We start from the raw sequence: 21,579 nt of genomic DNA on the forward strand, positions 1-21,579 counted from the left end.
CCAGCCGCTCCTCTGCCTTCACCGGGTGGGGCTCCAATCTGGGGTCTCCCGCCCCCTCCTGGCTCCCCCGCCCTGCAGCTCCTCCCCTAGGCCCTGGGACTCCCCTTCGCCCAAATGCACAGCAGGGACAAGGGGCTTACCAGACCCCAGAAGGCGCCACCGACGCTGCAGCGCTGCTGCTGCTTCTGGCGTTTAATGGCGGATCAAACTGCGCTCTTGACCAGGGAGCCACTTTCCTCCAAGGGAAGAGCCCGGCAGGAAGTGACGTCAGAGGGAGAGGAGCCGCATTTTCTTTGAACCCTCCCGCACCTCCTCCTCCTCTTTCCTTTCTAGGAATCTGCTTTCGTTTATTTTAACCCTCACGAAGTCAAGCCTCCTGATGATCTCTCAGAGCGGGAGCCAAGAAGGAAAGAGGCGTTGTGCAGCATGGAGGAAGACACGGAGCTCCTGCCCTGTACTGAGTCAGAGCATGGCGGTCGATCTAGCTCAGTGGTGTCTGCACTGACTGGCAGCAGCTCTCCAGCGTTTCAGGCAGGGAGTCTGTCCTTGGAGATTGAACGTGGGACCTTCTGCATGCAAAGTAGTTGCTCTACCCAATGAGCTGTGGCTCCTTCCTGGGGGTTCGGACCCTCCTGGGGGTTCAAGACAAATATATAGATCATAGAAATATGGGGAGGCTGGCAGACAAGGCTCCCAAACTGGTTTGGCTTGCGTGAGAAGGGAAGATGTGATGATATATGTTGCTGTATCTGGAAGATGAATGGAACCGGAAAGCCAAGTCAGTTCAGTTACTTTTGTCAGTTAGAGAAGGTTAAACTCAGTTTAACAGAAAGAAAGAAAAAACGCCTCCACTGGAGTGCAAGAGACTCTTGCCCAGCGTATGGCTTTGCTATAAAGTCTAAAATGATGCTCTGAAAGCCTGAGACACTATACAGCATGCCTTGTATTGAGGGATGACCTTGTCCTGAAGTCTCAATGGGATGCAATGGAGGTCTTTGTCTTTTCCAATCTCCCCTGTTAATTTTCTCAGCTGTCCTTGGGAGGAATGATAACAATTCTTTCTTGAAGAATTAAGTTCTTGTTGTGCTTCTCTAGTCGATAAGAATACTTTTCTATACAGAGATGCTTTTAGATGGTGATTTCATAGCTGTAAGTACAATACACTATTAACCATCTAGCATCCTTATGCTGCAAATGTATAACTAATTACAGCACGTACCACAATTAAATATTTTGCACATATATCTCCCTTGCACTCATCTCAGGGAACAACAATATAAACTCATCTTTCCGAAAGACCAAGATATATAATAAATAAGAGAATACTTTTACGGGTGATTATCATCATTAATTTCAAAAAGATGTTATACTGTATATGTGTGTAAGTGTACTGCCTTCAAGTCGATTCCGACGTATGGCGACCCTATGAAGAGGGTTTTCATGAGACTGAGAGGCAGTGACTGGCCCAATGTCACCCAGTGAGCTTCATGGCTACGTGGGGATTCAAACCCTGGTCTCCCAGGTCCTAGTCCAACACTCTAACCACTACACCACACTGGCTTATTCTGTACTGTATGTAGGATAAGCTAAACTTGTCAGTGAGTCCATTTAAACCAAAAATCTAAAATGTAACACAATATGCAGATTTTGGCCTTTGTCACAAGACATATGGATCAATTCTCTAGTGAAATATTTTACCTCTTCTGGAGTATATAATCTATAAATTGCGTAGTTGATGGTGTTGGTACAAATATAACATACATCAATAGATTGACACTTAGTGAAACTGTTCAATCTGAATTTCCTTCCATCTTTAGGATGCTTGTGAGCAGCATGAACATTTGCCACATTTCAAATCTCCCCTATAGATGGATCTAATCCTGTAACTACGTAAATCAGAACGGACCACCTTCCCTTGAATAATGGCTGCTCTGCATTGCACTGTAAGTGGAATTCTTCATGACTCCCTGATCTATAGCTGTTGCAAATCAGGAGACCTCCCAAAGCCTCTTTGCAAAGTTTTCACTTTTCCCTTTGGGTGAGGGGAAGGGGCTTTGTTAACATTCACTAACACTTACTGTGTAGTAGCGTTTGCAGAAAATAACGTCTGGGCGCTACAGGCACTCAGACAAACCCTGCACAGTGTGATGGGATAGCCCAAATAATGGCTTAAAATGTGCAAAGAGTGTGCTAAAATCATTTACATAAGCTTAGAATGGCTTCGCTTGTAGTTTAGTAGTGCACAGAGGAAAAAAGGTCTCTTCTGAAAATGGGTTTCTTAAACCCTCCCTTCTAGACAAAGCGTTGTTTTCTTATAAAGCAGAGTACGGTACGAGATACAGTGTCTGAGCAGACAGCCAATATGTTACATTAACATTTGGATTGCGGTCTCCACCTATTTACCCTTTTAATACAACAGTTATTTTCAGTTGGGTTCTCCTGAAGTTGATTCCTTTGATTCAAAGTTTGCCACTTTTCGAGTAGCGCTTTCCATTCAATGTTGAAAGATCCCTTCTGCATCCCAGGAGTTGCCAGCCTGGATGGTCCCGTGTGTCAGCCAGGAGGAGTGATGACACGTTGCAAAGTGTTAACATTTGGCTTGGGGGGGAAGGGGCTTTGTTAACATTCACTAACACTTACTGGGAACAGCTGCAGCATGAGGGGACTGAGGAAGACCTGCCCTGGGAGTGAGTATCTGGCACCTGGGTGCTTGCTACGAGCTCCTTTGGGCTGCTGTCTGTCGAGACAGCTGAAGTTCCTGGTAAGTGCCGCAAGGACTGGGACCCCCTGCCTGCCCCTTGCTCCACAGAGAGGCTGCAGTTAATCTCGCAGCCCCTTGCAACAGCTGCTGGCTGGGCCAGGAGGCATAAAAGCCCAGCTGCCCTTGGGCGGCGGGTCTGCCCCTGGCGGGGTTGCCACCAAAGGGGGTTGCCCCTTGGGGAGTTGCCCCTTGGGGAGTCCCGAGGGCGAGGGTGCTACTCCCCTTCTATTACTTTTTCTTGTTTTTTTATTATTATTATTTCTTAATTTGTTTTCTGTTAAACCAGTCTAGAGGAGGTTGGTGGTGGGGAGGGCGTGTGGTGCATGTGTAGTTCCTGCACAGGGTGGGAGCCTGTGCAGTGAACTGCACGATAGGAGAAAGTCGCCAGATGCCTTCAGAGTGAGAGTGTGTAATTGGCAGAAGGCTGGCCCTCCCTGGGTGTGAGACAGGAGGGGGAGTAGATGGGCCCTGTGTGAGTAAGTTTGAATGGGTGGGACTGTTCCCACTCCTTGCAGAGGCCTACTGGGATAATTCGCTCCGGTAGGCTTTGTTGGTGGGCTCGTGTTGGGCCCATAATAGGTATTTAGGAGGAGTCTTAGCATGGAGGAACATGGGTGATGCCACCCCAATCTCAGTGATTACCCGCAGAGGGAAATATAGCCATGGGGATGTGATGAATTACCACAGAAGGCAAAGGCAGGGCTATCTGCGCCTTGTTCCTTGCTGCCACTCCTCTGATGGTTTGGTTCCTCGTTGCTCATCTGCTGTGCCCACTGGCCTGTGTGTGTTGTTGTTTAATGCCAGATCGGTACATAAGAAGACCACTCTAATCCATTACATGATTGTGGATGAATGTGCCAATTTGGTGTGTATTACCGAGACCTCGGGACTTCATGGCCTCCATGACAAACATGGGGCTGTCTCAAGTTGCTATTGGCCAAACGCATAGAGCAGGGCACACCCTCGACTTGGTCTTTGCTCCAGATGGAGGAAGGGGTGGTCTGGAGATGGGGGGGGTGGATGTCATGGTCAGACCACTTCCTGGTGAAGTTTAGACTTATGGCTCTGAGTCTTCCCTGGGGTGTACAGATGAAGATGGTCCGTCTCCGGAGACTAATGGAATCCACTGGATTCCTGAATGCCCTGGGGGAGTTCCCAGGAGATAGAGCAGGTGACCCTGTTGAAGCCCTTGTCATGCTGTGGAACAGCGAGGCGCATCTGGCTCGACACGGTTGCCCCCGAGCGCCCTCTCCGGCACTGTGGAGCCTGGCTTGCACCTTGGTACACCAGTGAGCTAAGGGCAATGAAACAGGCTGGATGTCGGCTACAGTGCAAGTGGGAAAAGACGTCCTGTGAGACAGATCAGGCACGAGTAAAACATCATAACTGTGCCTATTGTGTGGCGGTGAGGGCGGCGAAGAAGGCCCACTTCTCTACCTCCATCACATCCTCAAGTAGCCGTCCAGCTACTTTTCCGTATTGTCAGGGGTCTTTTGACATCAGCCCCAGGAAATGGAGTCTTAGACCCTTCGGAGGACCACTGTGAAATGTTTGCAAGGCACTTTGAGGGTAAAGTTGCTCGCCTCCGTAGCAGTCTTGATGGCCCATCTACATATACTGTAGTCCCCAATGAGGTGTCCAGTGCAACATCTGCTCCTATTTCTTGGGAACAGTTTCAGTTGATGCGGCCTGATGATGTGGACAAGGTGCTTGTGATGATACAGCCAGCAACGTGTCTTGACCCTTGCCCTTCTTGGCTTATTAAAGCTTGCTGGGGGGGGGTCTGACCAAGTGGATCCAGGGTGTGGTCAATGCATCATTGTGGGAGGGAGTGATTCCAGCCGCCTTGAAAGAGGCGGTGATTCGACCACTCCTGAAAAAGCCCACCCTGGACCCATTGGTTTGGGACAACTACTTACCGGTTGCAAATACCCCCTTCTTAGGGAAGGTGATTGAGAGGGTTGTGGCGCAGCAACTGCAAGTACTCTTGGATGAAAGACTATCTTGACCCATCCCAGTCTAGGTTTAGGCCTGGTTATGGGACTGAATCGGCCTTGGTTGCCCTGATGGATGACCTTTATCGGGAGAAGGACAGGGGGAGTGCGACTCTGTTATTCTTACTTGATCTCTCAGCGGCTTTTGATACCATTGACCATGGTATCCTTCTGGGCCGACTTGGTGAGATGGGTATTGGAGGAACTGTTTTACAGTGGTTCCGATCCTATCTCCAGGGTCGCTCTCAGAGAGTAGCATTGAGTGATTGTCTTTCGGCCCCCTGGCAGCTGTGCTGTGGGGTGCCACAGGGTACCATCTTGTACCCCATGCTGTTTAACATCTATATGAAGCCCTTGGCAGCAGTCATCAGGAGCTTTGGGGGGAGGTGTCAGCAGTATGCTGATGATACCCAGTTCTATTTCTCCATAACATCTGAATCAGGAGAGGCTGTGCAAGCCTTTGACCACTGCCTGGACTTGGTGGTGGGCTAGATGAGGGCCAATAAACTGAGTCTGAATCCTAGCAAGACGGAAGCACTGTGGGTTGGTGGTTCCAGAGTTCGGATAATTGGTCAGTTGCCTGCTTTGGATGGGGTCATACTTCCTCTGAAAGAGCAGGTCCGTAGCCTGGGGGTGCTCCTGGATCCATCTTTGTCGCTAGAGGCCCAGGTGACCTCAGTGGCTAGGAGTGCCTTTTACCAGCTTCGGCTGGTGAGACAGCTGCAGCCGTTTCTGGACCAGGATAGCCTGACCACTGTTGTCCACGCACTGGTAACCTCCAGGCTGGATTACTGTAATGCGCTCTATGTGGGGCTGCCCTTGAAGTTGATCCGGAAGTTGCAGCTGGTGCAAAATGCGGCGGTGAGACTGCTCACTGGAGCAGGGTAACGCAAGCATAGCACCCTGCTACTGAAAGAGTTGCACTGGCTGCCCATTTGCTACCGGGCCAAGTTCAAAGTTCTAGTTTTGGTGTACAAAGCCCAATACTGCTCGAGACCAGGATACCTGAAAGACCATCATCCCCATCACTGCGCTCTGCAGGTGAGGGCTTCCTGCAGATACCATCTTATCAGGAGGTTCATTCTGTGCAATATAGGAAACGGACCTATAGTGTGGCGGCACCTACCCTGTGGAATTCCCTCCCTTTGAATATTAGGCAGGTGCCATCTCTCCTATCTTTTCGGCGCCTTTTGAAGACTTTTCTTTTTCAACAAGTGTTTTAAGTTGAGAGCTATCCCAGTCTGTCTCTGTGTCAGAATGGCTTGTTTTTTAATAATGTTTTTAATCTTTAAAAAAAATTTTTTTAATGTTTTTAACGCTGTTTAGTGTTAATGTATTTCAAGTTTTGTTTTTATGATGTTTTAAAATGTTTTTAGTGCCTTCTTTGCTGCCCTGGGCTCCTGCTGGAAGGAAGGATGGGATATACATCAAATAATAAAGGGATAGCCCAAATAATGGCTTAAAATGTGCATATAATGTGCTGAAATTATTTACATAAGCTTTTAATGGCTTTGCTTGTAGTTTACACAGAGGAAGAAAGTTCTCTTTTGAAAATGGGTTTCTTAAACCCTCCCTTCTAGACTAAGCATTGTTTCCTTATAAAGCAGAGTACGGTACAAGATACAATCTCTGAGCAGACAGCCAGTATGTTACATGAACTGTCACCAGTAAGTGAGAAGAAGATATGGAGTGCTTCCGGGAGGCAGCAAATGCAAATTTCCAAAATTTCTCCTCTAGTGGGTAGCAAAATTGATAAAGCCATGGGAACAAGCCATCCCTTTGTAAATAGGGTGTATAAAAGGCCAGTTCTATAGCATGCAGGACCCCCTTGGCTCTGTTGAAGTGGGGGTGGGGTCAAAGAAAGCAGGAGGGAACCCTCACATCTATTCCATCCATGGCATCTGACGGGTGATGTATCGTGACATGTATTTCCATGTACTCTGTAACTCTGGCTTTGTGACATGACTTAAGAAGTTAACTCGGTCCTTATTATTATTAATATTATTATTAATTAAATTTTTATACCGCCCCATAGCCGAAGCTCTCTGGGCGGCTCACAACAGGTAAAAACATCTAACATACAATTAAAACCACATATTAAGCAATCTAAAATAAGTTAAAGATATCAAAAATTAAAACATAATTAAACAGATACTAAAATGCATATTAAATACTACTAAAATGCTGAAAATGCCTGGGAGAAGAGGAAGGTTTTTACCTAGCGCCGAAAAGATAATAATGTTGGTGCCAGGCGTACCTCATCAGGAAGAATATTCCATAGTTCAGGGGCCACCACTGAGAAGGCTCTTTTTCTTGTTGTCACCTTCCGGGCTTCTCTCTGAGTAGGCACCCGGAGGAGGGCCTTCAATGTTGAGCGCAGTGTACGGGTAGGTTCATATCGGGAGAGGCGTTCCATCAGGTATTGTGGCCCCATGCCGTACAAGGCTTTATGGGTTAAAACCAGCACTTTGAATCGGGCCCGGAAACATATAGGCAACCAGTGCAAGCGGGCCAGAATCAGTGTTATATGTTCGGACCGCCTGGTCCCGGTTATCAATCTGGCCGCCGCATTTTGCATGAGCTGCAGTTTCCGAACCGTCTTCAAGGGCAGCCCCACGTAGAGTGCATTGCAGTAGTCTAATTTAGAGGTTACCAGGGCATGGACAACTGAAGCAAGGTTTCCCCTGTCCAGATAGTGGCGTAGTTGGGCCACCAGCCGAAGCTGGTAGAAAGCACTCCGTGCCACCGAGGCTACCTGAGCCTCCAGTGACAGGGATGGTTCTAAAAGAACTCCCAAACTACGAACCTCCTTCTTCAGAGGGAGTGCAACCCCATCCAGGACAGCTTGCACATCCACCATCTGGTCAGGGGAACCGCCTACTAACAGCATCTCAGTCTTGTCTGGATTGAGCTTCAATTTATTTGCTCTCATCCAGTCCATTATCGCAGCCAGGCATTGGGTCAGCACCTTGACAGCCTCACCTGATGAGGATGAAAAGGAGAAGTAGAGCTGCGTGTCATCAGCATACTGGTGACAACGCACTCCAAAACTCCTGATGACAGCACCCAGCGGCTTCATGTAGATGTTAAAGAGCATGGGGGACAGAACTGACCCCTGCGGAACTCCATATTGGAGAGCCCAGGGTGCCAAGCAATGCTCCCCAAGCACTACCTTCTGGAGACGACCTGCCAAGTAGGAGCAGAACCACTGCCAAGCAGTACCTCCAACTCCCAAATCCGCAAGTCTCCCCAGAAGAATACCATGGTCGATGGTATCAAAAGCCGCTGAGAGATCAAGGAGAATCAACAGAGTTACACTCCCCATCTTTCTCCCGACAAAGGTCATCATACAAGGCGACCAAGGCCGTCTCCGTGCCAAAACCGGGCCTGAAACCCGATTGAAATGGATCCAGATAATCGGTCTCATCCAAGAGTGTCTGGAGCTGGTCTGCAACCACTCTTTCTAGGACCTTGCCCAGGAATGGGACATTTGCTACCGGCCTGTAATTATTAAGATTTTCTGGGTCCAGGGAAGATTTCTTCAAAAGTGGTCTCACTACCGCCGCCTTTAGGCAGTCAGGGACCTCTCCCTCACACAGTGAGGCATTAATCACTTCCCTGGCCCAGCCGCCTGTTCCATCCCTGCTAGCTTTTATTAGCCAAGAGGGGCAAGGATCCAGAACAGAAGAGGTTGCACGCACCTGTCCAAGCACCTTGTCAAGGTCCTCAAGCTGCACCAATTGAAACTCATCCAAAAAATCATGACCAGGCTGTGCTCCGGATACCTCATTTGATTCAACTGCTATAACACTGGAGTCCAAGTCTTGACAGATGCAAGAGATTTTATCCTGGAAGTGCCTAGCAAATTCATTACAGCGTGCTTCAGATAGTTCTACCGTGTCCCTAGGGCCAGAATGTACTAGCCCTCTGACAACTTTAAAAAGCTCTGCCGGACGGCAGATAGAAGATTTAATAGTGGCAACAAAATATTGTTTTTGTGCTGCCCGTACTGCCCCTAAATACAGCTTGCTATAGGCACTTACCAGTGCATAATTGCATCCCTCAGGAGTTCGTCTCCATCTGCACTCAAGCCGTCTCCTGTTTAATTGCTCTCAGCTCTGAAGTATACCATGGAGCTGAAGGAGCTCTACATAGGAGAGGGCGCACAGGAGCGATCATGTCAAATGCCCGGGTCATTTCAGCATTCCATAGTTCGACCAGGGTTTCGACAGGAGCACCAGCCCTATCAGCCGGAAAACTCCCCAGAGCCTTTTGAAAACCATCCGGATTCATTAGTCTCCGGGGGCGGACCATCTTAATGGGTCCTCCACCCTTGCAGAGGGGAAAAGCTGCTGTAAGTCTAAACCTCAACAAGCGGTGATCTGTCCATGACAAAGGGGCTGATGTAAGACTCCCTACATTCAGATCACCATCTCCATGTCCAGTTGCAAAAATCAGGTCTAGAGTATGCCCTGCCACGTGTGTTGGGCCAGTAGCATATTGGGACAGCCCCATGGTTGTCATGGAAGCCATGAAGTCCTGAGCCGCCCCAGATAAGGCGGCCTCGGCGTGGATGTTGACATCCCCCAGCACAAACAGTCTGGGTGATCTCAACAATACAGCCGAGACCACCTCCGTCAGATCAGTTAGGGAGTCTGTTGGGCAGCAGGGTGGGCGGTACACCAACAGAATCCCCACTCTGTCCCCCTGATCCAACACAAGGTGCAAATACTCCAGACCAGTAGATGCATGGACATGGTGCTTGGAGAGAGAGATGGAACTCCTATAGACCACAGCAACCCCCCCTCCCCGGCCCTCAGATCTACCCTGATGCTGAACCAAGTACCCCGGTGGGCACAGCTGGGAGAGACTAACTCCTCCCTGCTCACCCACCCAGGTCCCAGTTATACATGCCAGATCAGCTGCCTCATCCACAATTAAATCGTGGATGAGAGAGCTCTGATTATGTACCGATCTGGCATTTAAGAGCAGCATCCGGAGATCGGAGAGCTGGCTGATAGGGCAACCAACAAACCTGTGGGTGTGTGGAGGACCGGAACCCAGCACAGCCGTTAACTGCCTGGGCCGAGTTCCCCTCACCTGGCAAGTCCTCCACACAGCGTCATATCTCCCTCTACCCGTCACTACACTAATTGGGGCCACCTCAAATCTTCCAAGTCGACTTTGACTCCTCTCTCCCAGGCACATGATGCAACCCCCCACAACACACACTCACACCATACACCCCCACACACAAAAAGGGCCTTCAACTATTGTAACCTGTTTTAACTAAGATGTGCCTTCACAGTCTTATACATTGATGTTAATTGGATTTCCAGCAACTTCTTTCATGCTGATATGTATCCCTATTTTTCTGTTTCCATAATAAGGTCACTGACTACATTTTATTAGTTATAGTGTGCAAGAGATGAATAAATAGCATGTATTATAAAGACTTGGCAATTTGCTGGGGTGCCACTGAAGGGCTTTGCAGGCCTCCAAAACACTCACAGGCAACAGGTCAGCAACCCCCTGTTCTACACTCATAATATGATTTCCCCATTTCTGAAATCTTTCATGACATTAAAGACTTAAGCTACTTCTGAAGCTCTTTCCATGTTCCAAGCAGTTCTATGGTTTCTCCCTTGTGTGAATTCTTTGATGCAAAGTGAGAGAGGAATTTCTAGTAAAGCCTTTTCCACATTCCAGGCATTCATATGGCTTCTCCCCAGTGTGAATACTTTGATGGGCAGTGAGTTGCTGTTTCCTACTGAAGTTCTTTCAACATTCTAAGCACTTATATGGTTTCTCCCCAATGTGAATACTTTGATGGTCAGTGAGTTTCTGTTTCCTACTGAAGCTCTTTCCACATTCTAAGCACTTATATGGTTTCTTCCTAGTGTGAATACTTTGATGGTCAGTGAGTTGCTGTTTCCAACTGAAGCTCTTTCCACATTCTAAGCACTTATATGGTTTCTCCCCAGTGTGAGTTCTTTGATGGGAAGTCAGATTTATCTTCTGGTGGAAGCTCTTTCCACATTCTAAGCACTTATATGGTTTCTCCCCAGTGTGAATACTTTGATGGGCAGTGAGTTGCTGTTTCCTACTGAAGCTCTTTTCACATTCTAAGCACTTATATGGCTTCTCCCCAGTGTGAACACTTTGATGGGCAGTGAGTTGCTGTTTCCTACTGAAGCTCTTTCCACATTCTAAGCACTTATATGGTTTCTCCCCAGTGTGAATTCTTTGGTGGGCAGCAAGTATGTTTTTCCAACTGAAGCTCTTTCCACATTCTAAGCACTTATATGGTTTCTCCCCAGTGTGAATACTTTGATGGGCAGTGAGTTGCTGTTTCCTACTGAAGCTCTTTCCACATTCTAAGCACTTATATGGTTTCTCCCCAGTGTGAATTCTTTGATGGGCAGTGAGTGCTTGTTTCCTGCGGAAGCTCTTTCCACATTCTAAGCACTTATATGGTTTCTCCCCGGTGTGAATTCTTTGGTGGGCAGCAAGTATGTTTTTCCAACTGAAGCGCTTTCCACATTCTAAGCACTTATATGGTTTCTCCCCAGTGTGAGTTCTTTGATGGGAAGTCAGATTTATCTTCTGGTGGAAGCTTTTTCCACATTCTAAGCACTTATATGGCTTCTCTCCAGTGTGAATACTTTGATGGTCAGTGAGTTTCTGTTTCCTACTGAAGCTCTTTCCACATTCTAAGCACTTATATGCTTTCTCTCCGGTGTGAATTCTTTGATGGGGAGTGAGTTGCTCTTTGCAACTGAAGCTCTTTCCACATTCCAAGCATTTATACGGTTTCTCCCCAGTGTGAATACTTTGATGGGAAGTGAGTTGGTTTTTCCTACTGAAGCTCTTTCCACATTCTAAGCACTTATATGGTTTCTCCCCAGTGTGAATTCTTTGATGCAAAGTGAGAGAGGAATTTCTAGTAAAGCACTTTCCACATTCCAGGCATCTATGTGGTTTCTCCCCAGTGTGAATTCTTTGATGGGAAGTCAGATTTATCTTCTGGTGGAAGCTTTTTCCACATTCTAAGCACTTATATGGCTTCTCCCCAGTGTGAATACTTTGATGGTCAGTGAGTTTCTGTTTCCTACTGAAGCTCTTTCCACATTCTAAGCACTTATATGCTTTCTCTCCAGTATGAATTCTTTGATGGGGAGTGAGTTGCTCTTTGCAGATGAAGCTCTTTCCACATTCCAAGCATTTATACGGTTTCTCCCCAGTGTGAATAGTTTGATGAAAAGTCAGATGTATCTTCTGATGGAAGCTCTTTCCACATTCTAAGCACTTATATGGTTTCTCCCCAGTGTGAATACTTTGATGGGAAGTGAGTTGGTTTTTCCTACTGAAGCTCTTTCCACATTCTAAGCACTTATATGGTTTCTCCCCAGTGTGAATTCTTTGATGCAAAGTGAGAGAGGAATTTCTAGTAAAGCACTTTCCACATTCCAGACATCTATGTGGTTTCTCCCCAGTGTGAATACTTTGATGGGCAGTGAGTTGCTGTTTCCTACTGAAGCTCTTTCCACATTCTAAGCACTTATATGGTTTCTCTCCAGTGTGAATTCTTTGATGGGCAGTGAGTTGGTTTTTCCTATTGAAGCTCTTTCCACATTCTAAGCACTTATATGGTTTCTCCCCAGTGTGAATTCTTTGATGGCAAGTCAGATGTGTCTTCTGACGGAAGCTCTTTCCACATTCTGAGCACTTATACGGTTTCTCCCCAGTGTGAATACTTTGATGAAAAGACAGATGTGTCTTCTGACGGAAGCTCTTTCCACATTCTAAGCACTTATATGCATTCTCCCTGGTGTGAATTCTTTGGTGGGCAGCGAGTTTGTTTTTCCAACTGAAGCTCTTTCCACATTCTAAGCACTTATATGGTTTCTCACCGGTGTGCATTCTTTGATGCAAAATGAGACTTGCCTTGCAGCTAAACCTCCTTTCACATTCCAAACATTGATATGCTTTCTCCCTTTTCTGGTTTTTGTAGTGGGCTTTTTTACACTTTCTTTTAGAATTCAGACTTTTCGAACAATGAAAATATTTATTTCTTTTCCTTCTTTGATCTGATTTTTCTCGGATGGCAGTTTTATGGTAGCCACTACCCTGAGAAGCGCAAGATTTATTCCTCCTTTTCTCTTCTGCTTCAGGTTTCCTTCTCTGCTCTTCCCTCTTTTCAGATCTGTCTCTTTTCCATCTCTCTTTCCCACATAGTTCTCCCTTCCTCTTGGCTTTCCATTCATCACCTTCTGCAAGGAAGAGAGAAACTGATAAGAGCATGAGGGAAGAAATGGATCCTCAAATCACTGAACAATCCCAAATAACTTTTGTGATAAAGGAAGAATTGACAGGACTTAGATGGGAGACGGATCTTACTCCAGGTTGAACAGTCTCTGTTGTCTGGCATTCACTGACAATTGGAGTGATACAGACTGTCAGATTTGGACCACGGTGATCTGGGTTCAGCTCCCAGTCAGAGGTTAATCCCATTGGGTGGTCCTGGGCCAATCACTCTCATTCGGCCTAGCCTACAAAGTTGACAAGGTAAATAAAGCAACTGCAGATATTCTCTTCTGAACTCTGGAGCAAGTGAAGTGAGAGAATGAAAAGGGGAGGCTCCATCCTTCAGTGGCAGAGAAAGTCTATTGCAAGGAGAAGGTCCCAAGGTGAATCCCCCACTTCAGCAGTTAAAGGACCTCAGAAAAAGCCCTCAAACGTGATGCCAGTAAGAGCAAATACTCCTGGATTAGTTGGCCAATGACTATGGCAGGGCTGCTGAGTCAGACCTCTGGGATTCTAACATTGTTCTCATCTATATTTGTATTTCTTGTGACTCTTAAAGTTTCTTTGTGCTGATTCGTGTACTGCTGTTTTGATTATGTTGTGATTCTAGCATCTTGTATAGATCTCTAACCATTTTTTATACTCCATGTGAATTTTTGTTCAGAATAAGATGATGTACATGTTTTAAATCAATAAAAATAGACAAATTGTCTTTTTCAAAAAGAACAGAAGGAATAAAAAGGGAAGTGGACTCGCGCTATATGTTAAAAATATATATCCCTGCACAGAAATACAGGGAGATGAACGGAGCTATGAAGAAATCATGTCAGACTTTGAAGCTCTGGGAAGGAAACTCAAGGACTTTGGGGCTCAGATAGTTTTTTCATCCATCCTTCCAGTACATAGCAGAGGAGTAGAAAGGGAAATAAAAACGTGTGAATGAATGGCTATGAAGGTGGTGCCGACGTGAGAGATTTGGATTCTGGGACCATGAGCTACGCTTCCTGGAAGATGGACTGCTGGCAAGTGATGGGTTGCATCTCACAAGGACTGGGAGGAATGTGTTTCGCCACAGCCTGGAGGGCTTTAAACTGAATCATAAGGGGGAGGGAGATGTAATCTTGGTGGTAACGACTGACGAAGGCTTGTGCACGGTAACGGGAACAGAGAGATCGGCTATAATAGGGCCCAGTAACAATCCTCAGAAAAACGTAGTAAGGAAGCCAAGCCATAAATCACATGGTCTTTGATGTCTGTATACTAATGCGCAGAGCATGGGAAACAAGCAGGACGAACTTGAACTCTTAATACAGGAGGGTAATTACAACTTGATAGGTGTAACTGAAACTTGGTGGGATGACTCCCATGACTGGACTATAGCAATTGAAGGATATAACTAGTTCAAAAAGACAGAAGGAATAAAAAGGGAGGTGGAGTCTCACTATATATTAAAAATATATATCCCTGCACAGAAATACAGGAAGATGAGCTTGATAGCTCCACCGATAGTATCTGGATTAAAATTAATGGGGCAAGTAATGAAAGGAATGTGGTGCTTGGAGTCTACTACCGACCACCCAATCAAGGAGAAGACGAGAATGTAACTTTTGCAAAGCAAATTGCCAGTGTTTCGAGGAGGCATGATGTAGTAGTAATGGGGGACTTCAATTATCCCGATATCTGTTGGGAGACAAACTCTGCCAAACACAGTCCCTCAAAGAAAATTCTGACTTGTGTTGGATATAACTTTCTCCTACAGAAAGTGGAGGAAGCAACCAGAGGATTGGCTATCCTGGACTCGATTCTAGACAATAGAGATGATTTGGTGGATAAAGTGGCAGTTACGGGAACACCGGGGGGAAGTGACCACACCATATTTGAATTCTTGATTTTAACAGAAGCAAAAGCTGAGAGTAGCCATACACGCACCCTGGACTTCAGGAAAGCTGATTTTCATAAACTCAGAACAATTGTAAGTACGGTTCCATGGCAAGCGACCCTTATGAGAAAAGGAGTCTATGATGGGTGGGAGTTTCTAAAAAAGGAAATTCTAAAAGCTCAATGGCAAGCAATTCCAACAAGGAAAAAAGGGGGAAAACAGCAGAAGAAGCCAATGTGGCTTCACAAGAAGCTTAGAGATGACCTGAAAAGAAAAAAGGACACATACAGGAAGTGGAAAGAAGGCCAGGCCACAAAGGAAGAGTACAGGCAGGTACAACGGAATTGCAGAGATGGCGTCAGGAAGGCTAAAGCTGAGAATGAGCTGAGGTTAGCGAGGGATGCTAAAAGCAACAAAAAAGCTTTCTTCAGGTACGTCCGTAGTAAAAGACAGAGAAAAGAAATGGTGTCACAGCAACTCAATGAGGATGGCAAAATGATAACAGATAACAAAGAAAAGGCAGAAGTGCTCAATTCCTACTTTGGCTCAGTCTTCTCCCAGAAAAGGGTCTATGACCCTCCCAGGAAACATGAAGTGGAAGGGGCAGGATTGGAGCTTGAGATTGATAGACAAACGGTCAAGGAATACCTAATCACTTTCAACGAGTTCAAATTGGCAGGGCCCGATAAACTGCATTCTAGAGTATTGAAGGAACTGCCTGAAGAACTCTCGGAATGATTGTCTATTATCTTTGTGAAATCATGGAGGACTGGTGAACTGCCCGATGACTGAAGGAGAACTAATGTAGTCCCTGTCTTCAAAAAGGAGGAATCGGGGAACTATAGACCAGTCAACCTAACATCAATCCCTGGAAAAACTCTGGAGCAGATTATAAAGCAGTCAATCTGTAAGCACCTTGAAAACAATGCAGTGATTACTACGAGACAACATGGATTTATGAAAGACAAATCCTGCCAAACTAATCTTATCTTGTTTTTTGATTAGGTAACTTCCCTTGTGGACTGTGGGAATGCTGTGAACATAATATATCTCGACTTCAGCAAAGCTTTTGACAAAGTGCCCCATGACATTCTGATTAGCAAGATAGCTAAATGTGGGCTGGATGGAACAACTATCAGGTGGATCAACAGTTGGCTCCAGAATCATACCCAAAGAGTGCTTATCAGTGGTGCCTTCTCAAACTGGGCAGAAGTAACAAGTGGGAGCTCGGTCCTGGGTCCAGTGCTCTTCAACATTTTTATTATCGACTTGGATGAGGAGGTACAGAGCATGCTTATCAAATTTGCAGCTGATAAAAAATTGGGGGGCATAGCTAATACTGTGGAAGACAGAAACAAAATTCAAAGAGGCCTTGATAGGCTGGAGCATTGGGCTGAAAACATCAGAATGAAATTCAACAGGGATAAATGCAAAGTTCTACACTTAGGAAAAAGAAACCAAATGCACAGTTATAAGACTGGCTCAGCAATACGACATGTGAGAAAGATCTTGGAATTGTGGTTGATCACAAGCTGAATATGAGCCAACAGTGTGATGTAGCTGCAAAAAAGGCAAATGCTGTAGTAGGCTGCATTAAGAGAAATATAGTTTCCAAATTGCGTGAAGTATTACTTCCCCTCTATTCAGCACTGGTTAGGCCTCATCCTGAGTACTGCGTCCAGTTCTAGTCTCCGCACCAAGAAGGATGCAGACAAACTGGAATAGGTTCAGAGGAGGGCAACAAAGATGATCAGGAGACTGGAAACCAAGCCCTATGAGGAGAGGCTGAAAGAACTGGGCATGTTTAGCCTGGAGAAGAGAAGACTGAAGGGAGATATGATAGCACTCTTCAAGTACATGAAAGATTGTCACACAGAGGAGGGCCAAGATCTCTTCTTGGAGAGTGCAGGACACGGAATGGGCTCAAGTTGCAGGAAGCCAGATTAAGACTGAACATCAGGAAAAAATTCCTAACTGTTAGAGCCATACGACAATGGAACCAATGACCTAGAGAAGTAGTGGGTTCTCCGACACTGGAGGCATTCAAGAGGCAGCTGGACAGCCATCTGTCGGAAATGCTTTGATTTGGATTCCTGCATTGAGCAGGGGGTTGGACTCGATGGCCTTGTAGGTCCCTTCCAACTCTACTATTCTATGATTCTATGATAGGGAAGGCTTTTCTTACCGTCTGAGTCCCTTTCCCTATAACAACGTGGTGCTCTCCAGAGTTTGTTGGAATCCCATTCTCATCAGCCCCAGTCAGCGTGGACAATGGTCACCGCTTATGGGAGTGAGAGTCCAGGAATCTGTGGAGCACGCCATGATGGCTACCCCAGTCTTAAAACGGTCCTCCTCTCCCCCACATCATATAATGCACTGCCACCACTCTGCTCCAGGTCTAGGAAAAAGGATAAACTAGGAGGAAAGCTTTGGATGTGTCTCCCCAAAGCCCAGAATGCCAAATGTTGCACCTCGTAGGCCATATTAGAAACTCAAATGGAGCTCAGCTATGCTGTGTTATAGCACTTGGGGAAACATTTTAGTGAAAAATTCCAGCTAATTGGACCATTGTTTTAGAAGGGCATAACTAGAGATCTGTTCAGAGAGAATAGATGGCTGTCCATTCAAGTTATCTGCAGAAGATTAAGAATCCCTGTTGAAATAGGTGGCAGTACATCAGAATATTCGGGTGCATTAAATGTAGAAATATGGAATTTGAAAACAGGTATTACGACCAATACCCTGGACAGCGAAAAGACAATTAAACCAGAACTATCACTAGAAGCTAAAATGATGAAACTGAGGATATCATACTTTGGACACATAAGGAGAAGATATGATTCACTAGAAAAGACAATAATGCTGGGGAAAACAGCAGGGAATAGAAAAAGAGGAAGGCCAAACAATAGATGGATTGATTGCATAAAGGAAGATCTGAACAGGGTGGTTTATAACAGATGCTACTGAAGGTTGTTGATTCATAGGGTTGCCATAAGTCATAATCGACTTGAAGGCACATAACAAATTACAACGGAACCTGCCTTACCGAGACAGGACAGAGTCCCACAAATCCCCTCCATGACTTCGCTATGCAGAGCTCTCTGGTCAGGATTCAGCAAAGCCCACTCCTCTCCCGTGAACTGCACAGCCACATCCTCCAAAGACACTGGATCCTAAAAGAAATATAATTCAATTTGTCATCATAGCAAGCATAAAGATTATCTCCTACCTATGTGGGAAACGTAGTTAAGGTGAGGTGGCTGGTCATTGTTCTAAGGACAGAAACCTTCTTAAATGGCATTCACAGCTTTTGTTGAGGTGGCTTTGGGAGACGCAAAGAGGAGGAAAATTCATTCAGACCCAGGGACAGAGAGGCACCCAGGCTGCCCCCTGCCTTTCCCACTTCTGAGTCTTTCCCCTACCTGATCTGGGGCGACAGCAACAGCTTCTCCTCCACCAGAAAGGGGAGATGATTTAGCAGGTCTTGCCGACATGATTCCATCCCCTGTGAGAAAGAAAATGGGCCCAAAAGCCACTAGTATACCGTATGCTATTGTCAGAGATTTAACCATAGAGGTATAACTGCACAAGGGTTCTTCTCAGCTGAGTGAGTTTCAGGTATTTATGCACAATTTATGTTTCAGTTGTGTGATAAAACATCTCTCCTCATTTGAGCTCTAAGCCAGAAATCAAAGTGATGGTTCCCACGTAAAAATTTATGATGTAAGTAGGAGCATTTCTGAGCAGTGGAAAAGGCTGGAGACAAGAGTGGAAAATGGAAATTCAAGTTGATCCTGACTTATGGTGTTTAGGGTTTTCATAGTAAGCGGTATTCAGAAAGGGTTTACCATTGACTTCCTCTGGGACTTAGGGGCAGTGACTGAACCCTGCTCTCCCAGGTCGTAGTCCAACACCTTAACCACTGTACTGCCTTCAAGTCGATTCTGACTTATGGTGACCCTATGAATAGGGTTTTTATGGTAAGCTGTATTCAGACGGGGGTTACGATTGCCTTCCTCTGGGGCTGAGAGGCAGCGACTGGCCCAAGGTCACCCAGTGAGCTTCATGGCTGTGTGGGGATTTGAACCCTAGTCTCCCAGGTCGTAGTCCAAAACCTTAACCACAACATCACACTGGTTCTCGCAGGCAAAATCAACAGAGACAGACCAAACGGAAACACGCCCCATTCATCTTTACCCAGCGGCCTCTGCCTGGGGTCCAATGGAGTCCTCTCTGCCTCAGGGAAATCCATTCCTGTTTCTCCACAGAGACCCTTTTCCTGAAAAGCATAATAAGAACTCAAGTCATATAATGGGGAGCAGAATTAAAAAAGGAGTGACAGAGGCAATACCACAGGAATGTTTCATATAGAAAGGAAGGATAGATGCAAAACCTTTATTTATTTATTTAATTAATTTATTTTATAAATAAATAAATAAACATTTGATATAGAAAGGAAGGATAGATGCAAAACCCTTAGAGATACTTGATATCGGGGTAGCCAACGTGGTGCCCTTCAGATGGGACCAGACTCCAATTCACATCAGCCCCAGACAATACCATGAATGGCCAGCGATTATAGGACTTTTACTTCAACAACATCTGGAAGGCTTCATCTAGACCAGGGACAGCCATCTTACCTGCCGCTCTGCCTGCTTCTCGTCCTCTGCCACGTTCAGCAGGAGACCTTCTGCCAGGGCCACTGCCTGGGAACTGGTCTCGGCCCCACATTCCCTCACCCAGCTCTCCATCTCTGGGGGCAGGACAGCTAGGAACTGCTCCAGGATCACCTTGTCCACGATCTGGTTCTTTGAGTGTCGCTCTGGCTTCAACCATTCACGGCAAAGAAGGTGGAGTTGGCTGCAAGCCTCTCGGGGCCCCTCAGCTGCCTGGTAGCGGAAACACCGGAACTGCTGGCGCTGCACATCTGAGCTGAGGGGATTCTTCCCCAAGATCTTCTGCACATTTTCCCCTAGGCATTCCTCCGCATGGGTCTCAGTCTTGATGGCATCAGGGCCAAGTCCTGCTTCAGGGGTAGATGGGTCTTGCTGTTCCATCTTTGATCTCTTGGCCTTTCACGGGGTCCTCATCCCTTCTCTGCTTCTGGGAATAGTTTTCTGCCTTCTGAGGCCACGTTCAGAAGGAGCAGGTCCACTTATTCTATGAGCGAAGCCATACAGGGATCACTATGCCCAGGCCGAAGGCTTGCAGAGCAGGAAAGATGCTGGGTAAGAATAGTCAAATGTGAGGATTATTGTTTCTACCATATAACCTTTGATAAAAACCCAGTGATGGAGCCTACGTCTTACTTTGAAGATGGGTGTCTGGATGGTTGACAGATCTCTGATAGCAGCTCCAAAGGGCCCCAGGAACCAGCATCATCCTCATTACCATCTTATTCTTAATTAAAAACAAGCTAAAGGGGAGACCCTTTCAGAAGACAGGCTGTAGCTCAGTGGTAGAGCAGCTGCTTTGTACACACAACGTCCCACTTTGAATCTCCAGGTAGGGCTGGGAAAGACTACCTGCCTGTAATCCTGGAGAGACGCTGCCAGTCAGTGCGGACAATACTGAGCTAGATGGGACAATTGTCTAATTCAATATAAGATCCTATACTCCCTAACTTATCTCTGAACTTTTACAAGCCTCACCTGGAATACAGAATTTTGGTTTAATTGTGAATGAAATACGTTATTCCTTTCATCTCTTGATAGATTTGCTTATCTTTAGAACTGTCCCCCTTCAGAGTTAAACGTGAGCTATATTGTTGCATATTAAATTAAATTGGAACGCTGCAGTTCCTGGAGTTTATGACCTGGTTGTGATAAGGAAATGGAAAGATCTTTGAGTATAATGTGGTGGAAGAAAGCAATGAACCTACATTTTTGGGATTGTCATCATAAATTAAGGAAGAACTGATTTTACCTTCACCTCAGCAGGCATTGAGTGATGGGATATGGATGCGGGTGGGGGCTGCCCTGTCCTGTAGGCTCTCTTCACCTATTTACCCTTTTAATAAAACACGGTTGTTCACTTTCAGTCGGGGTCTTCCGAGTTTGATTCCTTTCATGAAAAGATTGCCAATTTTCAGTAGCACTTTCTATTCACACTTAAAGGTCCCTTCTGTATCCCAGGGGTTACTTGCCTGGATGGGCACATGTGTGATAACACCAGTCAGTGTGTGAATAACGGGGGCATTGATAGGCATACTTTCAATTGCCCCTTAATTCAAAGTGGTGCCCTGGCCTTGCTGGGGAGGGAGAGGTAGCTCTCCTCCCTGATTTGGATGGATCTGCTGAACAGGCCTCCTGTGCGCCCTGCTCTGTGAAAACCTTTCCACCAAATGTGTAAAGGCAGAGGATGCTCACAAGATTTCAGAGGGGGCCACCCATGCAGGGCTTGAGTATTTACCACCAAGTGAGAATGAAAGGGACTTTGAACAGAGGAGCTTTTGCTCTGAGGGATACAGCGCCCCCCCCCCCGATTCCCTTCCTGTCTAGCCATCAAACTGAGGCCATTTAACACACTAAGCCTGGTATACTGCTTCTAAATATGGAAGCTCCACTTTCCACTCATTGTACCAAGGCTCTGCCTATCTTTTTTCTTCTGTTCTATTCCCTTTGTCTATCTGTTATTAT

The 21,579-nt window shown here is 46.1% G+C and overlaps 2 protein-coding genes across 2 annotated transcripts in view; both read right to left on the minus strand.

Moving 5' to 3' along the window:
* The window catches only part of LOC133381454 (uncharacterized), an 86,846-nt gene that overhangs the window by 3,348 nt on the left and 61,919 nt on the right, over positions 1-21,579 (minus strand). The gene's annotated exons all lie outside the window — the stretch shown is intronic.
* Positions 10,537-20,654, minus strand: LOC133381408 (zinc finger protein 420-like). The gene is made up of 6 exons (XM_061620494.1): positions 20,251-20,654; positions 19,582-20,165; positions 19,139-19,220; positions 18,364-18,446; positions 17,988-18,114; positions 10,537-13,028 (listed from the first exon to the last, which is right to left on the minus strand). Exons 2-6 carry the CDS (start codon positions 19,996-19,998, stop codon positions 10,537-10,539), a joined length of 3,201 nt encoding a protein of 1,066 aa, XP_061476478.1. The 5' UTR covers positions 19,999-20,165; positions 20,251-20,654.

This window comes from Rhineura floridana, chromosome 3 (assembly GCF_030035675.1).
Source record: "Rhineura floridana isolate rRhiFlo1 chromosome 3, rRhiFlo1.hap2, whole genome shotgun sequence".
NCBI lineage: Eukaryota > Metazoa > Chordata > Lepidosauria > Squamata > Rhineuridae > Rhineura > Rhineura floridana.

What these genes read in the sequence shown, in the direction of transcription:
- LOC133381408 (XM_061620494.1), bottom strand. Translation starts at nt 19,998, where the DNA reads ATGGAACAGCAAGACCCATCTACCCCTGAAGCAGGACTTGGCCCTGAT. An exon ending in AGAAGCAGGCAGAGCGGCAG is followed by an intron (nt 19,221 to 19,581) that starts GTAAGATGGCTG and finishes TATGCTTTTCAG; the next exon opens with GAAAAGGGTCTCTGTGGAGA. An exon ending in TTGCTGTCGCCCCAGATCAG is followed by an intron (nt 18,115 to 18,363) that starts GTAGGGGAAAGA and finishes TATTTCTTTTAG; the next exon opens with GATCCAGTGTCTTTGGAGGA.